This window comes from Coturnix japonica, chromosome 1 (genome assembly GCF_001577835.2).
Source record: "Coturnix japonica isolate 7356 chromosome 1, Coturnix japonica 2.1, whole genome shotgun sequence".
Taxonomy (NCBI): Eukaryota; Metazoa; Chordata; class Aves; order Galliformes; family Phasianidae; genus Coturnix; species Coturnix japonica.
The window spans coordinates 93,556,736-93,581,938 of NC_029516.1; the positions used below are offsets into that span (position 1 = coordinate 93,556,736).

The 25,203-nt window shown below is 38.0% G+C and overlaps 1 protein-coding gene across 6 annotated transcripts in view; it reads left to right on the forward strand.

Moving 5' to 3' along the window:
* The first annotated feature begins 335 nt into the window (after window positions 1-335).
* The window catches only part of MAP3K7CL (MAP3K7 C-terminal like), a 39,997-nt gene continuing 15,129 nt past the window's right edge, over window positions 336-25,203 (forward strand). Inside the window, exons 1-6 of one of the 6 annotated variants that reach the window (XM_015881002.2) lie at window positions 6,165-6,465; window positions 11,465-11,578; window positions 13,863-14,007; window positions 14,184-14,244; window positions 14,496-14,604; window positions 22,102-22,163. In XM_015881002.2, the coding sequence (XP_015736488.1) occupies window positions 11,566-11,578; window positions 13,863-14,007; window positions 14,184-14,244; window positions 14,496-14,604; window positions 22,102-22,163 (390 nt within the window). In that variant the 5' untranslated portion in view covers window positions 6,165-6,465; window positions 11,465-11,565. Of the gene's footprint in view, window positions 534-6,164; window positions 6,466-11,152; window positions 11,751-11,795; window positions 12,105-13,862; window positions 14,008-14,183; window positions 14,245-14,495; window positions 14,605-22,101; window positions 22,164-25,203 lie in introns of those variants that run through there. The other 5 variants (XM_015881023.2, XM_015881013.2, XM_015881038.2 and 2 more) reach the window with 5 other exon arrangements.

A 25,203-nucleotide genomic window follows, 5' to 3' on the forward strand; every position in this document is an offset into this window, starting at 1 on the left:
TTATTATTATTATTTATTCATTTATTTTTAAGAATTAATTTTATTCAATGTTTGTTTCTGCTCATAAGGAGGGAAGAAAGGAACTGGGCAGCAGTCTCTCTATGGCAATGCTGCCTTGTGCTATCTCCTGTTATTTCTGGAACTGTTCTCTTGGTCCAATGTATTCCATGAAGTTTATGTCAGCTATGTTTTTTTTAAGCCAGAATACTACCAAATCTAGAATATATATATGTATATATGTACATTATTATGAATATATATATATATATATATATATGTATACATTAATCTCTATTGAACTCTATTACTAAAATACTCTTTCTGTTATAATCAGGAGGTATTTGGGACTCAGTGTCTAATTGTGACTTTGACTTGGCCTTGATCTTTTTTTAGCTATTCATTTATATTCTGCTCAGACATCACCATGCTGGAGGACCATCCAAAGGTCACAGGGTTGGCTATTGGCAGTTGGCTGCCCTTTCAACAGCCCAAATCTATTACTGTACTCATGGAAATCCCCAACTTATCTGTCGGCATATGTTTGTCAAATTCTGGGATGGTAAAATTTAACAGGATCTTGGGAAGTTCGTACAAAGGACAGAATGTTAAAGGGCGTAGAATCTATTTACTTATTCCACAGTGGGAACCTGAGAAATTGGAAAATAAGGGACAGAAAAGTGTTTGGTGGGACTGTGAGTAAAATATCTGATTGTGTTTTTCAAATAGTGCTGACGTTTGGCCAATGAACAGATGTGAGCGCCATATTGAGGAAAACCTGAGGATCACACCTAGTTTGCAGAGAATCACACTTATATGTGACACACAGAAGTGTGAACCAAATAGGACTGAGCATTCAAGATGAGCATTATTCTCTTGGTAACAGCAACCATAAATCACTTAATCTTTTTCCAGACTGTGCTTATCTCACCTGTCACAAAATGAGGAGTGCTCTAATCAGCTATGAGTACTTCTTAGGTTATTGGTGCAGAGCTCCTGGGTTAAACACTACTTGCATCCCGGGCTTATCTCATTTGCTGGTACAAGCAAGTCAAGAAAGAAAGATTTCTTTAGCACTAGTGTATTTTTTAACTCAATATATGAGCTTTCTGCTATAGCAGATCCAATTAGCTAGTCGCTCCTAAAGTCCCCACTTCCAGGGATTTTGGAGGGGGATGCATGAGATAAAATTATTTGAAAATGTTATTTTAAAATAGCGTTCACAGTCCTTCACTGAGCTAAGGATCCATAATGTTTGATTCTCTCTGCATGTGTGGCAAGAGATGAAAAGTTTTTCTAATCAAACAAGATTGAAAAGGCTGATGGTCTCAGAATGGAAGTGATGCTGTTTGAACTATTTTTTGTTGCAGGTACTATTCAGTTATAAAATCACAATGAGTCACAAGAATGCTACACACTAAAACACGATCCAAGAACATCTGCATTATGAGAGAAAGCAAAGTCATTGGATTCTTTCTGGTTTTGATAACATAAGAAAGATTTTTTGAGTAAAAATAACTGATGTAGATGGTAAGTTCTGTTTTCTGTGAGAAAGCCAAATCCAGGATCACTTAAGGCCTCGGGAATCATCTCTCTTCAGTTTTTGAAATGGTGATATGTGAATTTTTTCTCCAGTGCATTGCACAGTATCTGGGAAATACAAACCAGATGCTATTATGTTTGGCTGCTCTTGTTGGAGGTGGGAAGAATTTATCAGCATGTATGGGATGTGGAAACTTGGAGAACATCAAACTGAGGAGTGGGGGAAAGTCATTTTAGGCTGTACTTTCAAAAGATAGGAAATACTGGAACAGGATGGTGGGCTGAGGATTGGATAGCCGAAGACTTCTGCAGAAATAGCGCTCAGTTAAAGTCATGAAGAGTAAAAGAAATCACAACTGTTTGCAGACTCCTAAAAACAAGCTACTATCACATCTGATCTGCATTTCTTTCACCTTGCTGATGCTAAATAAAGCAAATATAGCTAAGAGGTAGGATTGTGAGCTCAAGACCTCAGCTTAGGTTAGTTGGCAATTGAACCATTGAGGTCCGAGATCTTTCTTCACTGTGTCCTGCCTTGACTCAGAGGAAAACCTGGAATTTTCTGAGTGTTAGTCTAAATCAATACTAAATCCTTAGGGGGAAAAAAAAAAGAGTTTTTTCTTTTTTTGGTTTTTTAATACCTAAATTCTCTACGGAAATAATCTTAAAGACCTTGTTCAAGGAACTGAAAATTTTCTTTCTTGTATTACCCTTGTTCTCATTTGGGGATTGACCTTAGGTTTTGTATCTATGTCTTCAGAATACACCTGTTGAGAAACCCATGAAGTCTCCAGAACTTTGGTCAGTGGTATCCTGGCCCAGCTGTTTCTGAATCACAAAATGGTTTGAATTGGAAGAGACCTTAAAGTTTATACGGTTCCAACACCCCTGACATGGGTAGGGGCCTCTCGTACTAGGTTATGTTATTCAAAGCCCCGTCCAATCTAGACTAGAACAGTTTTGGAGATGGGGCATTGGGCCCAGGGACTGCAGAGCTCTCTTCATCCTGCTGCCAGCATAGATTGTGACCCACCAGCATGACCTGGGGAACTTCCGTGTATCCCGTTATTTCCTGGCTGCTCTTTCAGCCCCATGTATCTGCCAGCAGCTGGGCAATTGGACTCATTCCATGCTTGTCTGTGAATCAAAAGAATTCAAAGGACACCTTTGCAGTCCTTTCTGCCCTGCATAAACTTTCATAGATGTAAACAAATATGTCTTTCCTACACAATTCCTTAAGTGTTTAAAGAAATATTGATAACTAAATGCTATGCACTTCTGCAAAGTAGGAGATATGGTACCACATTGTATAAAGAAGGAAATCATGCTTTAGTGTCATTCCAGAAGCCCCAGAGTGTATCAATGGCAAAATCTGGGACCATATCACAAGATTTGATTCCAATGTTGCGTGTTAAATCCCTAAACTGTGATCCTGTGTCTGAACAGTAGTCACATCACCTACCACTTAAAAACCTGCTAAGATGAAAAAATATACTACTGGTATTTAAGTGACACAGTAGGGGAAAAGTAGTATTTCTATATGTATGTAGTTAGATAAATATCGTATATGGACAATTGCCTAAGTATCGTTTAAGCAGTGTGATTTAAATCTAAAGAATAAGCAAAAAACATTTTTTAATAACAACTTCAGAACAGATAATTGTGAGTGTACCAGTGTTGTGATGTGTACTGGAAAAGAACAGAATGGAACAGAATATAATAGTTTTCTCAGAAGGGACATTTTAAAGACCATCTAGTCCAATTGCCTGACCACTTCAGGGCTAATCAAAAGTTAAAGCATATTACTGAGGATATTATCCAAATGCCTCTTGAACACTGACAGGCATGGGGCATCAACTGCCTCTCTAGGAAGCCTGTTCCAATGTTTGACCACACTCACAGCAAAAAAGTTTTTCCAAATGTCAGCCTGAGCCTTCCCAACAAAGCTTTGTGTTTTTCTCATGCATCCAGTCATTGATTTCCAGAGAGAAGAGATCAATGCCTCCCTCTCTATATTCTCACTCAGGAAGATGCACTCTTGACTTCTTCCAGACCAGACTTGACAATCCAAGTGTCCTCAGCCACTCCTCACAGGCCATCCCTTCCAGCCCTATTACCAGCTTTGCTGCCTTCCTCTGGATGCTTTCAAGAACCTATTTATACTGTGAAGCCTAGAAGTGCCACACGTGAATTTTTTAGTAGTCAGTCTCTTGGGTGAAAATGGTCCAAAAATATACTAAAACTTCACATTGGTTATTCTGATCCCCTAGCAGAAGTCCTTCTTATCAGCCAGCTGGCAACAAAAGCAGAAGACATTAAACCAGTGCTTGAAGTAGCACTCCATGCCATCACTTGCTCTCTCACTTTGAACATCAGCATGCCACATATATAGACAGAAATAATCTATTTTCCTAACAACTCCAGAAACTATGAGAGAACAATTGGCTTGCTTGATCACTTACGGAGGTTTTGGATAGGCTGGCTCATAAGACACCACTTCAATGGAAGGAAGTGTTGGAAGGTAGATTCTACAGAACTCTGAACCACACTGTTACATTTTTTTGCTTCATTTGAACTTCATTTGCTTTAGAAATAAGACATTTGACAATTAGACTTGTTTTGTTGACATATTCGCCAATTAACCCAACTTATCCCAGGACCTCAACTGTCCAGGGGAGAGAGACACAAATATGGATGCCATGTCTTCTCTCAATTTATTGCTGCGTCACACACCTTATATACCATCCTAAATCCCGCGCAGATGCGTACACCCGCTACGCAAAACCCGATGCACACGAGACAACCTATACACACACCTGCCTAAACCCCCCACCCACTAACTCTTAACCTACAGGCCTAACTCAGCTATTCTAGAACACTCCATCTACTCAGAACTACTGTATGCACTCATAAATCCTTGCAAAGACAACTTAGCACCCCAACACTTTGTGCATGAACTCAGAAAAACACTGGGGAATAGAATCCAGAAAGAAATCATCTGGAATGAAAAACCCAAAGCAGTCATTCAGCAATATATGATTCTATTTATGATGGTTTTGAAGAAATATGTGTAACTCCCTTTGCTCTCTTAGGCAGTCTCATGTCTGTCCTTCAAGCTATCAGCTTGAAAGTTTGAACTTTAACACCTAGTGAGGTACTTCATTATGCCTCCATGCCTCTAGTCCTTTGTGGTAGTTCATCTTGAATTTCTGTTACCACTGACGCATATGGAAGAACTTCAAAAGAAAAGGTGCTATTCTGATGAGACTTATATGAGATTATGAAGCTGAGAGCTAACAATTGATTATACATACAGGGATCACAGTCCAAACTAAAATAATAAAACACCGAGTATGTGTTTCTATGGGTGTCATCCACAGCATTTTTACTTTAAAACAAACACAATAAATTCTTATGTCTAGGAGTCTGGGCTAAAGAGTTCCAGATACATAGTTCTAGTGTTTCTCCCTTTAATTCATTAGAGTGAATCCTTAGCATAATGTTGCAGAGACTCATAGAAAAGCACTGGCAATACAAGCTGTTTAGTACTACTGGTACTGGAATTGTCACTTCAAGGAGCATGGGTTGTACTGATAGCTGGTTTTGTTAATTTTAAACTAGTGACATTTTATTATGACTATAAAAATGTAGGAATGGAGTGAATAGGCAGGAGTAATTTTCATTTTAGTTATTTCAATAGCAATTTCTTTAGTTCTATGCTGTGTTTAAAGACATAATACTCAAAAGGCAAACAGGGTGATGATCTGAGTTGTTCCCCAGAATGTGCAATATGTCCCCAGAAATGTGTTACCCCACCTACCTTTCAGCTTTTGCTTTGATACCACTGGAGAATACTTGAGTCTTCAATCTTACGTATCATGATGTTTCAACATTTCATCTGAAATAGATGGCTACCAGATGTTACAGCCTAACTGCACACATCTAGTGGAATTCAAAGTATGATTGAGCTTCACACACACAGTTTCTGTACCTTGAAAGATGGGATTATTCAGCATTTTTAAGAGGATCCTTTAATTCAGATAATCTAAGGATCAGTATTCCCTGCTGCCTACCTGCTAAGGTGGCATTCTTGATGCTCTCACAAGAGAATCAGGATTGAGAGATCTCAAGCAGAAGCTATGGCAGCCTGGGTAAAGTTCATGGTGTTCAGAGAATCAGCTGGTACAACAGAACTAAACAAAAGGAAGTAAATAAAAAGAAAAACAAGAATTAAAAAAAGGAAGAGTACATGTTTAGTTTGGAGATTTCCTTTTATTCCTGGATTACTGTGTATGACTATGTGGAGAAAATAATAAAGTTAAAACTGGGATGTCATTAGAGGACTTACACAAAAGTGGTATGGGGAATATAAACAGTGCTGAAGCAAAGGCATTTTCTAGAAGTGGTTAAGGAATTTGGCATGTTAATATACTGTAATGGTGAGCAGAATCAAAACTGTTAATAGGTTTCAAAAGGCACAACGTTGTGCTGTCTTGATGCAGTTTTCTTTGTATTGTCTTCAAGGGCTCTTTAACAAGAGATGGATGAATTTCTTAAATGTGTCCTCTAAGGGGCAGCATTGAAGAGCAGGTATTTATCTTCCATTCATAATCTGAGGTAAGTATAAATCAGGGACTAGCAAACCAGTTCTTATTCTCTGTTGTCTAGAAATAAGGGTTTTCAAAGCTATTCAATATGTTTGAGAATCATTACTGCTAATACTGTTAAAAATCCTGCGGCAGATATATTTCAGTTAAAGTGTGGAAACCACTGGCACAGAGTATCAGCTGCTGCTGGGGATTCTGTCAGAGGTTCTTCTGGAGGCTGATTTCTACCTGACAGCAACAAAGTTTGATGAAGAAGTGTATTGATTTGAAAGTCTCACAGCTGTATCTACGGGACCAGGATGACCTCAGCCATCATCAAGTAAGTCTATAATGTTCTGCAGTATTTCCTCCGGGTAAGCTCTTTAGCAAGATAAATTAAGCATTTCCTTAGGACAAGGAAAGTCCAATTGAAGTGGAGTGATAACTTTTACATGACTGTAAGAGAGTTGTACTTCTGTCCTAGGACAGTTTGTTATGGTTTAGTGACACAATCACTAAATAAACTTGATGTATTTGTGTTGTAGTGCTTTCAGGAAAGTGCTAACGTTTCTTTCTAGCCAGTGCTAGCTTTGAATGTTAGTCTGCTAATCAACCAGTGCATTGCTGCATACTCTCTATCCATATCCCTCTTCATCATTCCCTATTCAGATGACCTGCAGCTATTCTTCCTGTATTTAATTTCTAAAGGTTATTTGCATCTCTGTGCTGATGTGAGTGTATGTTTGCACCTGTTAATTTCTGACAACAGTGATCCTTTTCCAGTAATATTTCTAACTTCAGCTTTCATCTTACATCTTCATCCAATAAATATTCGAGGACCTTTGGCAGCTTCCTGTCTCAGAGGTTTATGTTTTCTTCCTGTCAGCATCATTAGCTTCCCACAGTTTTTGTCTACAGATTGCCGGAGCTTTTCAATAGACAGACTTTCAAATGATTCAAGTTGCAGTTATTTCCAGACGATCATAAGGCAGGTGAAAAAATGTTGAGCCAGCTCCTGTCATTCCACATTACCTTGACTAAGCCAATGTTTTAAGTTTCTCTTTAACAAAACAAACAAATGAAAAAACAACAGAAAAAAAAAACCAAAAAAAAAAACCCACACCACTTCTTTACTCATTTCCATGCTGACTTGAAATGGTTACCCTTATAGAAGAGACTGAGTCAATAAAGAAATATTATTTCCGTGGGAGGTGTGAAGGCACTTTTTCAATTACCATGACAGGCAAAATGGAATATACTATCCAGCTTTTAATGTCTGGCAAATCCTGAGCTTTACAATCAAGGTGTTCTGGTTTTTGTTGTTATTGTTACTGCTGTTTTCCCTAATTCTACATGTAATGTTCAACTAAAAGTGTAACTCACCAGTTTTTATGCCCTTAAAGTCAATTCTCTTTGGCAAGGAGCAGCTACAACCTCAGTCTAAGTAAAGGGGACCAAATGTCTCCCACAGAGGTTTCTTTTAACATTTTTATTGCTACAGCAATAACATGCAGCAAAATCAGAAATATCCAAAACAGATTCTTTTTGAGCTCAGAGGAATTTGTAAAATGAAGATTTTGCTGTAGGAGCAATTTTAAGCAAAGGATTTTTTTTATTTTTTTTTTTAATTTTTTATTTTTTTTTCCATTTCTCCTTGGGACATCTTCCATATGATGGAATATTTAAAGTGTATTTTTAAATAGTGACTGACAATCTGTGAAAAACCATTTTAGCACGAATGAGATCATATGCTACTAAAATACTGCTTATACTAGGAAGCTGAGATGAATTGAGAGTAGCTCAGCTAAGAAAAGAAAAGGCAACAGGTGCTTTATTAGATAGCAGATATTGGCTTTTTTTTTACATCTGTAGAATAACTTCATTCTAAAAATGTTACAAATTTGCATGTCCTTGCTACTGAGCATCAGTGACTTTCGGTGTCCCTGATTTAGTGTATGTTTCTTTAAGATGTTTTTGATGATATCCTCTTCTTGCTTATCTCCAGTTTTCCAGTGTGATAAAGCATTAACAAAATTTTGAGTACCAGGTGTCTGATGTGTAAGATTATGCTGGAAAGGAAATAGGGCAGGCTGCGCCCTGCACAAAATAAAATGAAATGGAATGAAATAAAATAAAATAAAATAAAATAAAATAAAATAAAATAAAATAAAATAAAATAAAATAAAATAAAATAAAATAAAATAAAATAAAATAACAGAGTTATAGGCATCCTGAAATTTTCACATATATGCCAACAAGGTGTATATGCAGACTGCTATAAAGAAGTATTCTTTGTGTTGCAATAAATGGGTGAATAGTTACCTTAGATGTGTAGATTTCAGTCAGACTACAGAACAGGAGAAGCAGGATGCATCTCCTTCCCAGATTTATAATGTCTTCAACTACTAGTTTCATCAAATTACAGTACTGAAGCACTCTGAATTTCAATTTCCCTGTTGTTAAAAATGGATTTCTTGTCTGGTTTATTGCTGTAAAGTAATTTAAAAAAAAACCTTTCAAAATGTGCTATTAAAGTCCATATTGTTATTTTTTGTAGTACTCCATTAGTAAATATATGACAAAATGGTTACAGTAAAATCATTCAACTTGATATTTCAGATTTAATGTCCTTTATATAGAATGCCACAATGTGTTCAGATTCTTAAAATACGCTGCCTTACAAGAAGTAGTAATTCCAGGTGGCTAAGCATTGTGTAAAGCATAGAACTGATATTGAAATGAATTTAAATCACGGGCTGTTTGGTTTGTACAATTTTGATATCTTGGTTCATGATTAATAGTCTTCTGGAGAAGAACCCAACTTAGGGGGATGCACATCCAGTGAAGCACCGGTGTTTCCATTTGCTTTTGTAAACTGTATATAATAATATAGATCTAACTAGAAACACTGACATTTAAAAATAAGTGTACAATGGATTCCAAACGTGATTATGAATTCAGTTTTCAAATACATTTGCTGTTTAAACAGAGTACAGCTGAAGTGTCAGTCTGGAAATGTGCAGTGTCAGAGCTGTCTGGAAAAGCCATTCCTGAGCTATTCAGCCATACTTTCTGGTCAACACCCTTGCTGTTATGACTACTGAAGTTCTTGCATGTCATAAGGTTTTATGCAGAGAGCCTTTTTAGGCTTTATCATAATGACATGTAATGAGGGCACCTGTACCATCTAAATGTCATCACTCCACATAAGCAGAAGAGATTACATAGGACCATAGAATCATTAAGGCTGGAAAAGACCTCTAAGATCACCCAGTCCAACCATCAGCCCACCCTCACCATGCCCACTGCCCACGTTCCTCAGTGCCACATCCACACGGCTCCTGAACACCTCCAGGGACGGTGACTGCACCACCTCCCTGGGCAGCCTGTGCCACTGCATCACTGCTCTTGATGAGAAGAAATCCTTCCTAATATCCAACCTGGATCTCTCCTGGATCAATTTGAGGCTGTTCCTTCTCATCCAATCACTGTTAGCTGGGAGAAGTACCCTCACCTTGCCACAGCCTCCTCTCAGGTGGCTGTAGAGAATGATGGGGTCACCCCTGAGCCTCTTCTTCTCCAGACTGAACAAATACAGTTCCCTCAGCTTCTCCCTATCAGATTGGTGCTCCAGACCCCTAACAGATCTGTTCCCTTCTCTAGACACACTCTAGGGACTCAATGTCTTTTTTGTGTGGAGAAGCCCCAGACTGATATCAGTGAAACCTTGGCTCTGTGGAAACAGAAAAAAAAGTATTTTTAGTAAAGTCAGTGAAGTGAGGATTTTCTGTATTTCCAAATAATTTCCCAATAGCTAGTCCCAGAGCTGGAGACCAGTATTAGCTGCTGATGCTATTGATCTGTAGAAAGTTATTAGAAATAGTGATTATTACTGCAGATAAATATCTCTCCCTCCCCTTCCAAAGGAGACATGCAGGGAAGAACCATCATTTTGTCTGTTTGTTTGTTTGTTTTCAGAAATATATCAAGATAAAGAGAAAAGGATGAGCATAGTCAGAGATGTATTTCTGGTTTTGACTATCAGAGCCTAATGCTTGCTCTGAAATCACGGTTCAGGTCAGAAGATTGCCTCACCAGACACGTAACAAATGGCATGGTTCCTTGATACCCTTCTGGATCATTGCTGGTGGAAGGGTGATTTGAATAGAATATCTCTGTAGTTTGGTCATTTCGGAGTATGAAAAAAGTCTTGTGAGGGCAGCTGATGAGCTCCTGAGATCTACAATGATTAGAGCAATTCTAGGCTGAAGCCAGAAACTGAGGAGGGGTGGGAGGCTGAAGATGAAGATCTGACTTCAGAGAGCCTTTACACCTCAACTTGTCCTGCAACTTCTGTGAGTCTCAGCTGAGCTAACAGAAGAATCTAGCAATTCCTCCACTTGGGTTAGATAAACCTTTTCCATCTGGAGTTTAGAGATTAATATACCTTCAAAACATAACTTGAAATACATACATACATACATATATATATATATATGTGTGTGTGTGTGTGTGTGTGTGTGTACAGGTGTGTGTGTGTATATATATATATATAGATATATAGATAGATAGATACAGATATATAAAGAACCTCTTTTTTGATAATATTCTGTGTACTCATTTTGTAATTGTTTTCCATTTTTTCTCCATTTCTTTAATTACAGTGGTAGCAGTCAATCAAATAAAGTTATGTAGGCAGTACACATGCCTGATATAAATTGAAGTGGAAGGAGTTTTTCTCTTTTGTGATGGTTCAAGATTTCTCTCTGAATTACTTTCCTGCAGTTTCAAAGCTGAGAAATGCTATCAGAAATCACACTGGGAAATCTCTGAGTTCAGTCAAGTCTCTGATTTAGTCAGCTTCGGTTATCGCCATCATTATCAGTTCATCTATAAATACATCTGCTTTCACGGTGCACGCATTCTGAAAAGTGCCGCTGCCTCTCCGGAGCTGCAGTGCCGTTGCTTGCTATTAGCTGAGCCTCACTTCACCGCAGCCAGCGCAAACCGAGCCCAAAACACCGAGCCCATCCCTTGTTGTTAGCTCTGATCGTTGCTGCTATCATTTGATAGTCCGCTTGTAGCTGGTCCAAGTTGGCAATGTCACCCCAAGCTGATTGGAGCCACAGACATTTTTGCTGACTGGAGTCATGCTATCTTTGCCAGTTTGCTGGAATAGACACAGACACTGATTGGGTCATGCTGAAAACATTCCTGTCCTATGAAGCAAGTCTGTTTGTATTTTAGGTTTGCCAGGACTAATGAATTAAAAATCTTGAGCTCGCCACAGCTTGCTGTTTAATAATGCCTGTGACAGAAGGATTTTTTCCTCCCTGAAGCATGACAGCATCATAACCCCTCGCCACTGGAAAGGAAAGGAAGGAAAAGAGAAATTGTGAAGAAAAGCGGAAAAGGGTGATCTTCTGGGACGGCAAAGCCCATGGGAAGTGCAGGTAGCAGCATGTTGCCCTGACAGCTGTCTCAGCTTCTCAGACCTTGTCAGTTTGTTGCTATGCAGCAGGTGCAGCCTTTTCTTTTATTGAAGCTTTACTCCATAAAGGCAACGACAAGCCAAGGCAGTGGCTGGCTCTGGATTATACAAGTGCAGACACTCCAGTAAGTGAGGTAAGGCAACAGGTGTGAAAACTGAACTAAACTGATAGGGCTGTAACAACACTTAGATTATCTGGGTTCTGCTATAGACTTTTTATGAAGCATCAGCAGCCAGTGCTATAGGCAATTATCATGAGCTAGGGGGCTGCTCATTAAAGGACATTAAATTCCAGGTTGCCCACTCACATTCATTTGTCTACAGCGATACTGTTCATCATGTGTGGAGAAGGCGGGTGGGATGGGGGCAGCCAGGCTGTGTGTTTCCTGCATCACCTCGTTTGCACATAGAATGCTTCCACCTCTCTCTGTACTCTCATTGCTTTTTGTGATGAAGAGCTTGAGGATGCTGCACAAAACTGATTGAAGGTATAAATGTGATATAAGAAACCAGATAGCAGAGTAATTGCTCTGTATAAAGATGTGATTTTTTGTTGTTGTTTTTTCCTTTGTGTGCTTGTGTGTGAATTAGAATAAAATGAAAACTTTCTTTTGTGTCATGACAGAAATCACCATTACTTACTGAAAGGGTATTGATTCTTGCCCTCAGACAGTTAAGTGGTTAAGAGAGCTAATTTAAAGATACTGAAGACCACAGACTATGCATTTTGGATAAGACAAATTTACTCCAAACAGTATTGCTATAGAAGTTTAAATCCTCTAGCAGAATGTATCATTTTAGTTTCTTAGGCTATTATAATGAATTGTGAAGTGGAAAACCACTTTTGATAGTAGATGTCAGGGGAATGATAAAGACTGATGAGTAGCCTTGTTTCAAGGATGTGCTTATCATTTAAAATCTCTTTTTTTCCCCCTTATTCTTATACTGGGGAGTAGAGAAGGTAAAAAAGATCGAACACTTTTGGATTAGCAGTTCTGTTGACTTTTAAGAAAATGAAATGTCTCAAATATTTCTCACAAAGTGTTTCCAGAAGAAGAGAAAAAGATCGTAATTTATGATAGATATATAATACAGTATTTCAATTGACTCTAGAGATCTTTGAGACTACAACCACACGCTGTGGCAGTTATTTGACCTTTGTTCATCTCCACCCAATAAATATCAGTTCAAATTTTTGTGTCTTGATGAATAGTAAGAGGGAATAAGGAATAATCCCTGGTATTTTTCATGTGTCAGCAGAAAAAGAAAATCTTACCTCCAAATGAGGTTTATTTAATGATATTAGAATATTTTCAGAAAAATTAAAGCTTTTAAATAACAATTTCTTTGATTACAGTTAATTCTAATGAATGATTGTGTAACATTGCTACAGAGTAACTGTATATGTTAGCTAAATATTAATGCAGATGGAGGCTGAAATTAATGGGCCAAATGCAAATTTGGTATTCTTCCACTGACTGCAAGGCAGTGATGCCAGGGAAGAATTTGATTCACTCATGCATCACCAAGGAAGATTGTAATCCTGTGATATTATTCTGTTCTATTGACTTTCTGAGACTGCCAAATAATTAAGTGTAAATTGGAATGGGTTGTTGGGATTTCAGTGCAATATAATCACTGTTTCACTGAAAAACTGCAATATTATTGGCTTAGGAAATTGGCTTGTGTTTTCGCTACTAAATGCTATGTTCTTAGTGATATATGGTACAACATTTAGCTTTTTTTTTTTTTTTTTTTTTTCATTTTCCTGAAAAATTTGGTTTCTAATTGACCCTGGAGTTTTTCATGGAAATTTAAAAGCTACTCTCATTATTTGTCCACATTGTTGGTATGAGTACAATGCACTCTGGATAGCATAGTCTTCAGTCCTATAATAATTTCTTTATGGGCAGATCTCTTGCATGCATGAGGTCCCACTGACTTCATGTTCTTCACATATGGAGCTAATCAGAAAGTTAATATCTGTGAATTTCAGCAGCTTTGTGCTAGTTATATGAGAAGATCAAGTTTGCATTCATCTACTTGGTAAAGTTCAATCAAAACCATTCATTCAAATGCTTAATGGTTCACTAGTTCACAGTTCACCAGAACTGTGAGCACAACTTTTGGATGTTTGAAGATACTTTGATTATACTAGTGCAGATCAGTAGTAAAAAACTTCTTTGTTACTCAACGATTCTTTGTTGCTCTGCTTGAAGTGAATTAGCAGTTTTCTTAATGGACAGGGTCTCATCTCATTAAAACCACTTTTTGGAGCTGCTGGTCTCAGAAGAAATACCAAGGACTGTGTAAGGTCCTGATCCAGGAGGCAAACCCATGCAGAAAGACCCCTACATCTGCACAGAGGTCCGCTGAAGAACCACCACCAAGGTTTGGCAAGCCATTAACTTTCTGTCCATTGACTGGGGGAGTATGGGTGGAAGGTAGGAGGTTGGGTGCCTCCTCATTGACACCATCTGGAGTGGTGTGCACGTTTCCAATCACATGGAAGGCTTGGGGTCATGTTACTCTCAATTCCCCACCCCTTCTTCCTTCTTCACCTTCAGAACCAGGCAGCATTGCCACGAGTCAAGGCTTGCTGAAGGGGCAATGGCGGGGAGCAAGCAGGTGAGGAGAGGGGAAGATTCCTTTGCCATTGTTCTTTCTAATCTGCAAATAGCAAAAGAAGGGCAGTCTGCACTTGAATCCTTTTTGAATGGATAAGTGAAATGGAATTCCCTTGGCTTTGATTCTAAACATTGCTTGGTTAGAATGAGAATGGTAGCTATGAATGCATGAGAAGCATTAAAACTCATTTACTGAATTTAATGAGTAAAATCATATGCTCTGTAATAAATGTATTGTTTATATTATTGCAGCTGGAACAAACAAGTAAAAGCATTGGCTCAAGTGCCCACATGATCACCACCGCCAGGGTACCTGCTGATAAGCCAGTAAGAATTGCCTTCAGCCTGGATGAATCCCCAGGTACAATTTAATTTACAGATTAAACCACAAGGAAGCAATTGCTTTAATTTTTTACATGTTTTTATGAGTGTCTACAGTATCAAATGAAGTTCAGAGTTATGGCTGGATTTTCTTCCTGAGTGATAGTGTCTGATCAGTTTTCTTGACCAGTGGCTTTTAATGTTTCTGTTAATAATTTCATTAGACTAGGGTGTTTGACTGACAATTTATGTATGTATATACATAAACTTCATATATATATATATACATACATATATATATATACATATGTGTGTATATATATATATACATATTTTCTTCCCAGTGGTTTGAGGAAGATAGACTTAAGATTTTAATTAACTATCAAAATTATTTGTGTTTACAGTATGCTTGATTTTCGGGCAATTTTAAAATAATAAAAGAAAAGGGACATTTTGTACTGCCAGTGAGGGTAGAACAGGAAGAGACTTTCCCTTCAACAGGAAGGTTGGAAAGTGCCACACGTGCCCAGCCTGGTGAAAGGTTTCAGGAAACGGATGCCCCACATGGCATGTTCTCTGAGAAAGCAGCAGAAATTTTGTTGATGTTTATCCTGTCAGCTAGTGCTGACTGAGCATTAATTTCTTCAGATATGCTCTGTCTGTAAGTGGCTCCTTTGGACTTTAGAATAAATAAATATTCTTAGTTTGTATCTTAAATACTGTTAGGATTTGGAGAGCCGTTGAAACGCAATAAAAAATCAGGGTGTGACAATGTAAAATGGAAGCTAGGAAGCATCTTAAATAAAGTTGACTGAGCTGTTGATAAAGGTGAGTCACTGTCTGAGATTTGTTGATGGTGTGAAATCTAAGGATCTCTGATAAGGATAACTGAAACCCATTGCTGACGAGTGCCTTATGGGACAGGATAATATGTGAGGTCTCTTCCTGAGCTTTCTGAGAATAGTATTAGCTTGGATATCATTTTCTCATTTTAAAAAATATTGTAGAATATACTTTATATCCCCTAGCTAATTATTGCATAATACCATTTTACAGTGATAAGTCTGAAATAAAATATCATCCCTTATGCAAGAAGATTTCAAAACAAACATTTCTATTACTGCACATAACTTGCAGTTTATAAAGATGAGTAACCCACAAAGATTGGGAGAAGAAATATAAGGAAATAGATGTGGCTGTCTATGTGCCCTCTTTTCATAAATGACAGTGACATGCTAATTACACTTTTATTACAGAAAGTAATAATGAGTCCTTCTCACCCCTGAAGATATAGTGGCATGGTACATGTCTTACAAGATTTTTGTCAAATCTAGGTCTTGGAGAAAGACTGAAAAGAAAGGGGAGTGATCTTATGAATTACGGACAGAGAATGCTTATGGGAGACACTGAAAGCAAGTCAGGGAAAGCTGAGACCATGGGAAAATCAAAGAGGGTAGAGTGGTTTGTGACAGGAGACGGCAATAGGAAATAACAAGGTTGTGAATAGCTTGGAAGAAGAGGGACATGAAAGGCAGGAAGCCTAGCTTCCTTAACATTGCATCATATTTATTTTTTACTTCTCTATCCTGCTAACAATTTCAGCCTCTCTTAACATTTACAGAAGGAATCTCAGTTGCAGAAAGGTAATATTTTTCTGTTACATTCTGTTAAAACTTTCCATAGTTTTGAGTCATTTATTACATATAGACAAGTGTTCCAGCAATATGCAATCCACAATCTTAGTGTAGGGATAAAACTAAATAGCAACCAGTAAAGTGAGTGCCATATATTTCTCTGCATGACACCTTCTTGGGGGCTAGTAAGAGGTCTAAACTGACAACCCTGTTTTACTACATCACAAGATTTCTACTCCTTCTTTTAGAGGTAACATATAAATATTATTACCTTTTACGTTATAAATATTATTACATTTACTGTTCTTAAATACTATTAAGTTTAATATATTCAAAGAAGGCAAAGCTAAGAAACTTTTGTAAGGTTTCCAAACTCACAATAAACCATAGTCAGATCAAGATAGTATAAAGAACCATGTAGCACATTTTTTAAGATGAGATGGTTACGTACAGGAAATCCTTCACCAAGACTAAGTTGTGACAGAATCTCCCTGACTTAAACTTTTCCTTGAGTTTTATCTCATTTGAAAGACAGAGTGATAGGTTTCACCAAGTAATGATGTATTATCCTTCCAGGGGCTGTACCACAGCTTACTTGGAGGAACTTGCAGCATAACTAGATATAAAAAGGGGAAATGGAATGTTTCTTCTGGGTGGTGATTATCTCACTGGCTAGGATTGTAACCAAGCTCTGGGTGTGAGGAGCAGTGAAAGGAGAAACTGCTCTCATCTCATGAGAAGAGATTACTTTGTGTTAACTGACCTACAAGACGGGAGCTTGCCTATCTTGAGTACACAAGAAATAACTTAATTGTGTTATATTATTTGTCAGTCAACACCTTGCTTTCTGCTTTGTGCAACATGTTAATATGAGTGTTGGCAAACCAGTTCCTTAAAAGTCCCAAGAGCAGCAGCTGATTTGGGTGCTATATAAGATGACAGTTTTATTGTGTATCACTTATTACTGTATATATAGATATCTATGTTTGGCTCTTTTATTCAAGTTCACTAAGCTGGCATCAAATGTAGGTTTCCCAGAGTATGCCTGCACACCATATTGCAACAGTTTGATTTAAGGTACTGTTTTAAATTAACAGATTGGAGACATGTAGTATCAGTCTATCTTATATCAATTGAGAAACTTATACAAGTTAAACTGAATACGATGTTCCAAAATTTAAGTAAGTGGCCCCAAAAAGAAAGTTCATTTTAATTTATCAACAACAATTTATTTAAACCAATGAAATTCAGTATATCCTAATTTATGTCATTAAATCTTATTTACTGATCATATCATTAAAACAGGAACATTCTTAAGTGTAGTGTACTGGATATGTATTGTAAGGTAGTTCTACAAAAACTGTGTAGGTAAATATATCTTTAATTTCCCTTCCAGAATAAAAGCTTGAATCTAACAGAAGAATTCTGGTAGCGATGTGGTCATAAATTACTGCTCTACATCTGATAGCACTCTCTGGGAAAAAAATCACCAATAACAAAGGCAAAATATACCTCTTTTAATAAAACTGACAGACAGTGGAAAGACACAGTGTTTGTGCTAGCATAGCAAATGACTTATTTTATTCATCTTTTTGCCTTTGTTTTGCTAGTGACCATAAATAATTTCTTTTGCTTTTATAGTTGATTTGGTAAGACTGTTTTGTTTTATGGGCATTTTTGTGATATAAATAAGAAATTATTGGAGGGCAACAACATAAGAAGACTGCACCACATTCACTTTTTAGTTTGGGCTCGTGCATGTCTTTGCAGCCCCAAATGTTTAATAAACCCTATGTGCAAGACCGTATTAGGATAGGAAGTACCTACTTGTTGTATTTTGGGGAACTTAGGAGCCTACGTGAGATACCCTCAATGGGACAGAGGCCGTACATTCCTCATAGGACACTTTAGGCTTCAGTTGAAGGTATACTGAGTAGGAGGGTTTTGCTCTTACCTCTTGTGTTATGGGCTGTGCTATTTTTGGGAGCTCTGCAACTCTTATTATTGAGCAAGCCTTCATAGCCTATTCCTGGGTCAGGCAGTGACCATTCCTCACTATTTTATGCGTGAGGTAACTGAGGGGTTGCGTAAGGTCGCTTTGGGCAGGACTGTGAATAGAACCCAGGGAGTTTCACACAGTGGTGCCAAGTCCCAGTCACTTAGCCACACAGCCTTCCAGGATGAACCCAATCAGTCTGTGCTCATCTGTCAGTAACCAGCACTGTAGCTACTGGGCCTCACTGCCCTCAAGGGCCAAGGCTGGACCCCCTGTAACACAGTTTTCCAGTGGTGTCCAACTGTCAGTTGCAGTCAGGTTTGAGAACTTTTCCTGTGCAAGGACTGATCCACTTACAGGATAACAGCCTGCTTATGTTACCAATTTAATTCTTTAATTTAGGAGGAAGAGATCTGAATGCACTTGCCCACACATGTAGGAGAGAAAATTAGTATCTGATTGTATAATTAAAGGCTGGATCATAACTCAGTTACTCGAGGAAGCAGAGTTGTGATTGGCATTTCCTAAATTTTGAGTGCTTGATTTAGCAACCTTAATGTGCTTTTAACACATTTAAGTGTTTATGTTCTATTTCTGGCTATCCCTGTGAAGATCCCAGAGATACTGTAATTTGTGAGTTCATGCTGCAAACAAATCAGATGTTGTTCTTTAAGTACTTATTCATCAAATGTCACCCATATCCCAATACATATACATATATATATCCCAAAGTTATCCCTATATAGGAAGAGACAGGAGTGTTACTCTTCATTGTAACAAGCATTTTGTCAGTCAGACAGTAGAATGTGAGGGATTTTACTTATCAGACTAAACCATGGAAGTCTGTGGTATTGAAATTTCCAGAAGGCCAAAACATGGTTAAATAAGCTTTCCAGAAAGTGTGATTTGTTCTTAAATGCACATTTGTATGTGTGTGTTGTGCATTTAAGTGTATGTTGGGGGACTGAATGCATCACTAATAGGTAATACACCTTTTGTGCAAAGAAAGTCAGTCTTAATATAGTTCAGCTTTCTAAATCCGATTGCTTGAGTGAATCTCTGTGCCATTATAATAAATCCATCATCACCTTTATATGAATAGATGTGATCAGCAGGGAGACAAGAGCTCACCTGGACAACAGAGGTTGAGCAGCTTAGCCATTCATTTATTACGTTACTGGCTTTGCTATAGGAATGGTCAGAGTTGGCTTTGATGCTTTGTCTGAGCTCAACTGAATGGAAAGCAAAAGGAATGTGATTTAGTCTGTTCCCCTGTGCACTGAGGCAGTAGTAATTATTTTAGAAGAAACTGCAAGGGTTTCTTGCTTCTTGATTTTCAGTGCATATCCTTAAAAGAATCTTATGAAGTGAATAATGGCTGTTACTTGCTTTCCTCTTTTGTGAAATCTGAATGTGTTTTTATTTTTACCAAGTAATTTTTGTTGTTGTGGCTGTTACTTTGGCAACAGTGAAATACAGACCAACCTGAAGAAGTAATTAATTTCACTGGAAGCTATGGGGAATTTTTTGTTGTTGTTGTTTTTGTGGAAAACGAGCTTGCAGTTAGCTGTGGAGATATCTGTTTGGTTTTGTGGGCTAAACACTTAAGCTGAAAATTTTGATAGGAGCCCAAGAGAATTAGGAACTCAGAAAAATCTCAAGCCACCAAAGTCCCCAGCTTATCTGCTGTGGTGAGCATCATTGAGAGGATGATTTAAACAAGTCTTAAACTAGCATAACTAAAAAAAACCCTAGCAGCTGTTCAATAGATGCTAGGGCAGGCCCATTATAAAATGTACTATGGTATGCCTTAATGGTTAGGATACCAATATGTTCCATTTTTAGTACCATTGACTCAGTCACTTGAGTTCAGAAAATAAGTACGGAACATCTGCTTATTGAAAGGATTTCCTCTACACTAATTTCTCTCCTTCAATCCTTTCTAAAATATTTTCAAACCTTATTTACCATTTGTTTGTTTCTTTTCCTGAGGGCAATCCAAAATATTTTCTATTATTCTACAACATTATTTTTTTTCTTATTAATATCTGATTCAGTGAAAAAGTATTTTTTGGCTGATGTCTCTTCTTCTGAGGTGACTTTTTGTTTGATTTTCCTTAAGATAAAATTGTGTGAGTTCCCTCCTTACTGCTACTGTACTGAAGCTGTACTACTGGAATTGTCAAAACAAATAGGACCATTCCTCTGGACCAGTATCTCTGTCAGAATATTCAACAGCTATTCGGCCAAATATCTGTAGAGCAGCTGTACCCCTCGTCTGACTGAGTCCTATTCTGTCCTTCCTTTTAGCTCTGTCATATGATTCATCTTTCTTCTTTTAGAGTATTGGTCTATTTTTAAATATTGTGAAAGAAAGCAACAGAAAATTAAAGATAAACACTTGCATATCATCAGGATACAACTCTGAAATAAAAGCCATTTAAATATTCTGTATAACAGGCACATATGGGACATGGTGCACAAATGGAAGTTGTGTGTGTGGGTGTGACTTTATGAGGAAGACACCTACCCCATCAAAGTATACTTCTTTGCTTTGTTTCGTGCAGAGGTTCATAAATGTTTGCTTTTCCTTTCTGCATCGCTGTATTTTTCTTCCCTGCCCTCCTCTGGGCATTCCTTCCTAGCGGTGTCCATCTCAGGCCGAGGTAGTTAAAAGTAACGTTCTGTCTGTCTGTTAGCCAGTATGTTTCTTCATTGGGTATAGAGGGTTAGTTTACTTGCTTCCTCAGCCTACTTTATTGTATGACCACTGATGGCAGGATAAAGAGATAACAGTATTGGAAAAAATAATTCAAACCTGTTTGGACATATAGTTCTTTAAATTCCTTTGGGGATTTGTGGTGTGCAGGTTTGTCAGCATAAAGCAGTTTACAGGATCTGACCTATGATAGCAGTTTTCTCCAGTGAGAGCCGTCCTTGTTTTATATTGACACATTGCAAATAACCGACTCTGTAAGTTGGCTAATAGTAACCTTCTCTTCACCTCCCATAACCTGTAGTAAGATACATAAACCGTCATCACAATCCAATGCAAAACTGATAGTGTGAAAGTCACTGAGAAAGAAATATTGCGGTGGCTAGCTGTGACACTACGTAGTATGATTCATATTTCTGATCTCAGTCCAGCTACTAGTGGGCAGGTGTCCACACCACAGCACTGACGCAACTGGCACACTCTGTCCCACCTTTGCGTGAAGCCTGTACTAAAAATAAAGAAATAAATAAAAACAAAGTTCAGCTCATTGTCATGAATGAACTAACTCTAGTAGGGAAGGATTACAATACACAGGTTAATGTAATGACATTTCTTTACAGTATGGAGAAGTTTGTGGCGCTTCCTCACTTTAGTCATATCTGTGTTGGTAACTATCTTCTATTTACTGGTGTGACAGTTTTATTTTCTTGTTCACACTGATGTCTTTGGATGGTGGGAGAAAAGGTTTCTATTATTGTTGTTTTAGCCCTGGTAAGTCATCATACTGTGATAGGGAAGGTATCTTCCCTTTCATTCCAGTGATGAACTCTTTCACAGTAAGGATCCTGTTTATGGAAGGTTCTTTATTGTGCACTACAATTGATAGCTAAGGGACTAAGATTGTTTCAATGTATTGTTCTTAAATTGTCTTACTGTTCTTCTGTAACTGGTTTTGTTTTGTTTCCTGATTACAACACAACAAAATAGGGTTTCTGTTTTTCTAGAACCCAAACATTTCCTTATTTCCCACCCACTGATACTATCAAAGAATCCACTATCTCAAGTATAGAAAGATAAGCATATACATGGAGATGTTTGTGAATATATGCAATTTAGAACTACTTTGAACAGATCATTTGAAATGCTGCTTATTGGTTGATACTGGCTTTTAATGTCATCTGTACTTTCTAGATGATGATGCTCCTGAAAACTCCTTCCCTTTGGCATTTCCAGAACTAGATCAGCAGCTACAGGTAAACCTTTTCTTTTTTGACTGCAGTTCTACTACACACTGACTAGATTTGTTTTGTTAAAAGACTCTGGATGTTACACTAAGATGAAAGTTTTCAGTGGTGCTTCTCTAAACTATGAACATTTAATCAGACTGTATATTTCCATAGAGGAATAAACTGTCTTTTTAAGATCTGCAGAAAAGCGATTCAGCGTCTTTAATTCAATTGCAGGGAAATAACTGTTTTAATAGTCTCATATGCTTTTATGTTGTTGTTGTTCTATTTTTTGCAATTCCTTCACAAAACACAGCATGTACCACTGCACAGCAATGGGGGGAGTTTTTGTGATTTTGATGGGAAAGGAAATGAGCCATGGATGCACACAGTATGCTAAGGCTGGTGATCAGCTTTCTCTGAAGCATCCCAAGGAGAACACAAAGGTGCATTCTGCAGTGCCATCCCATCTCAATTCTTGGGTAATAAAGGCCAGTTGTCAAAACTACTGAATTTATACTGCATGGCCAGCAAGCTACACAGTTGCCCTGGAAGATGTCTGCAGGTAGTAAAAGACCGAAGAGGTGAACTCCTTTGTGTCCACTCTGATGTATGATGTCAGTGGAGCCCTGATTGCTGGGCAATCAGACAGCAATTGATGGCAGCTCCATGGTCTGCCAGGCGCAGGGCCAGCTCCGTGTCCAGGGATTATTTCCTTTTCCTCTCTGGCAGTTCTGGAGTGTTTGTTGGCCTTTGTAAGCTACTTTAGATCATCTGTTTCCCAGGAGCATTTAGACTTCCTCTGATATTTCAATATGAAGGCAGTTGTTTCCTGAGTGTAAATTGAGAAAGGCATTAGCAGACCGTGTTGTCCAATGATGTCATCCTTCCTGTCCCCATCAATGAGTGAGACAACACTGGAGGGCTGCTGACTTAAAGGACTGAATTTTCTCTCCTGCTGCTCTCATCAAAAGGATGACTGAGGAAGGAATGGAGGATGACAGAGACTCTTCTTGTTCTGTCCCTCTAATCCTGGGAATAGCGACAGGTTGCTTGGGCATAACTAGGAAAGATTAAATGAATGAATAGCACCTTACAGTCTGAGCTGAAAAGGGCAGCAGAGACAACTGAACTTTTTCTTCCCTCAGAAGAACTCCATTTCAGAAAATCTGTATTGTTTTGTGGCAGATACATTGGATAGAAAGTCAATGACCTGCTTTTATTTTTCGGTCAGTGGCACACTGTGTGATCGTGGATAAGTTGCCTCATCCCTCTGTTGATCTGTGGAGTGAGGTTAATAACTTTTAAATTCCTTGTAAAGAAAGTTAAAGAGCAATGAAATCAGTAAGTGGAGACTGCTCTAAAACAGCAAAGTATGATTGTCATTACTGCTGTTGGTACCTAAAAACAAAATTACTAGTGTTAGATGCAGGTACTTTAAAGGCCAGGTTATTATTTTTTATTAGGATTTTTACGGCCCATTTCTGGAGTAAGTAATGTGTTCTAAATGTGTAATTTTATGAAAGGCTGAAATAGACTGGAAGCATTCAAGTGTGTTGGATAAATAATACTTCTTTACTGAAAGTTTTCTAAGGACACTCTGCAGCAATACCACAAAGTGCATCCTCTTGGTCTGCTAAGTAACTAACATTTGTTTTCAAAAGAAACTTCCCTTGCCCTCATGATTTCAAGATGACAGCAAGTTCAAAGAACTATTGAAGGCTTTGATTCAGGTTGTATTCTTCTTATTATCCTTTATTAACTGTTTTTAGGGATAAATCAGAGGTAATTCAAACAATGCCTTAAGAGGAATATCTGATCTAAGCACTCAGTATTATAAAGTTAATGGTACTGCTTCACCCACTAGCTTTTCAAGCTTATGTGCATATTTATATTTAGATGTCTTACTGCTGAACTGGTAGCAGCTAGTTATCATGGGGTTCTGAGCTATGTATAGGTGACTGTACATTCAGCTTTAGCAACACATACCTTACTTTCCTTGCTTTCATCAATGTAGATCACAAAGCTATAAACATTTAATGTAAATAGGTTTAGATTGCTTTAAAATTCCAAACTAATACTGAGTGTAATAAAGTTATAATGAACCTAGTTACTATTCTTATTAGTTACATTTTTCAGTTAGTGTGATCCAATTTGCACAGGGTATGTCTGCCCTGAAGAGCATATGTTTGCAATTTCAATTAATGGAACCTTGCCAGCACTGAAACAGGTAGTTCCCATACTGCAGAAGCAAACTGTAACCACATGGACTTCACCGTGACCTGCAGAAGTACTGAATTAGTGAATGGTGGTGTCCTTTGTCACCCTATCTGTGCTTTTCTGTATCCCACAGTTAGCTAGTATAAATCAGCACACATCTCAGCAAGCCCTTTAATCAACCATGGCGTAGCTGCCTGAAATACTTGAGTTTGTAAGAATGTTGGTACATATTTGTATAATAAAAACATCACATATAGAGCCACAAGATTTTCATCACCATGCTGTGAATACAGTCAAAAGCATTAGTATTTTATTTAAAGAAAAAGACTATATATGCAGGGTAGGTGTCTATACAACACTAGGAACTTTTTAAAAAAGGAAAAAAAAAAAATGAGTCTGTCTGTGTACTTTTGAAAACTGGAGAGACCTTGAAACCTTTAAAAAGAAAAGCCCAAATTAACTGATCTTCGGGTTAGATTTTGAAAGCAGCTTGAAAGATATGTAAGTTCACCGAGCCACTTGGAAAATCAGTGCCTTAGTATTTTATGCATGCAGGCAGCAGACCACAGCCTGAGTACCAAGCAATTTGCACCTCTCTTTTGGGCTTCAAGCCCTTGCCTTTCTATCTTTGTCGCTGGCAGTCATGTTGGCTGTTTGAGCAGAATTACCTAGTGTTCCCACTTTTCCTCCCACAGTCCTGCCATGCCTCCTGCCTGGGCACTGGTGTCAGATGGCAGGGCAGAGTTCAGTGTGGCCACCCCTGGCAGGGTGATCGTGCCTGCTGTCCAAGCACTGCTGCCAGCTATGCAGAGGTGGAGGTAGGATTGGCTGGAGGAAGGGTATTTCT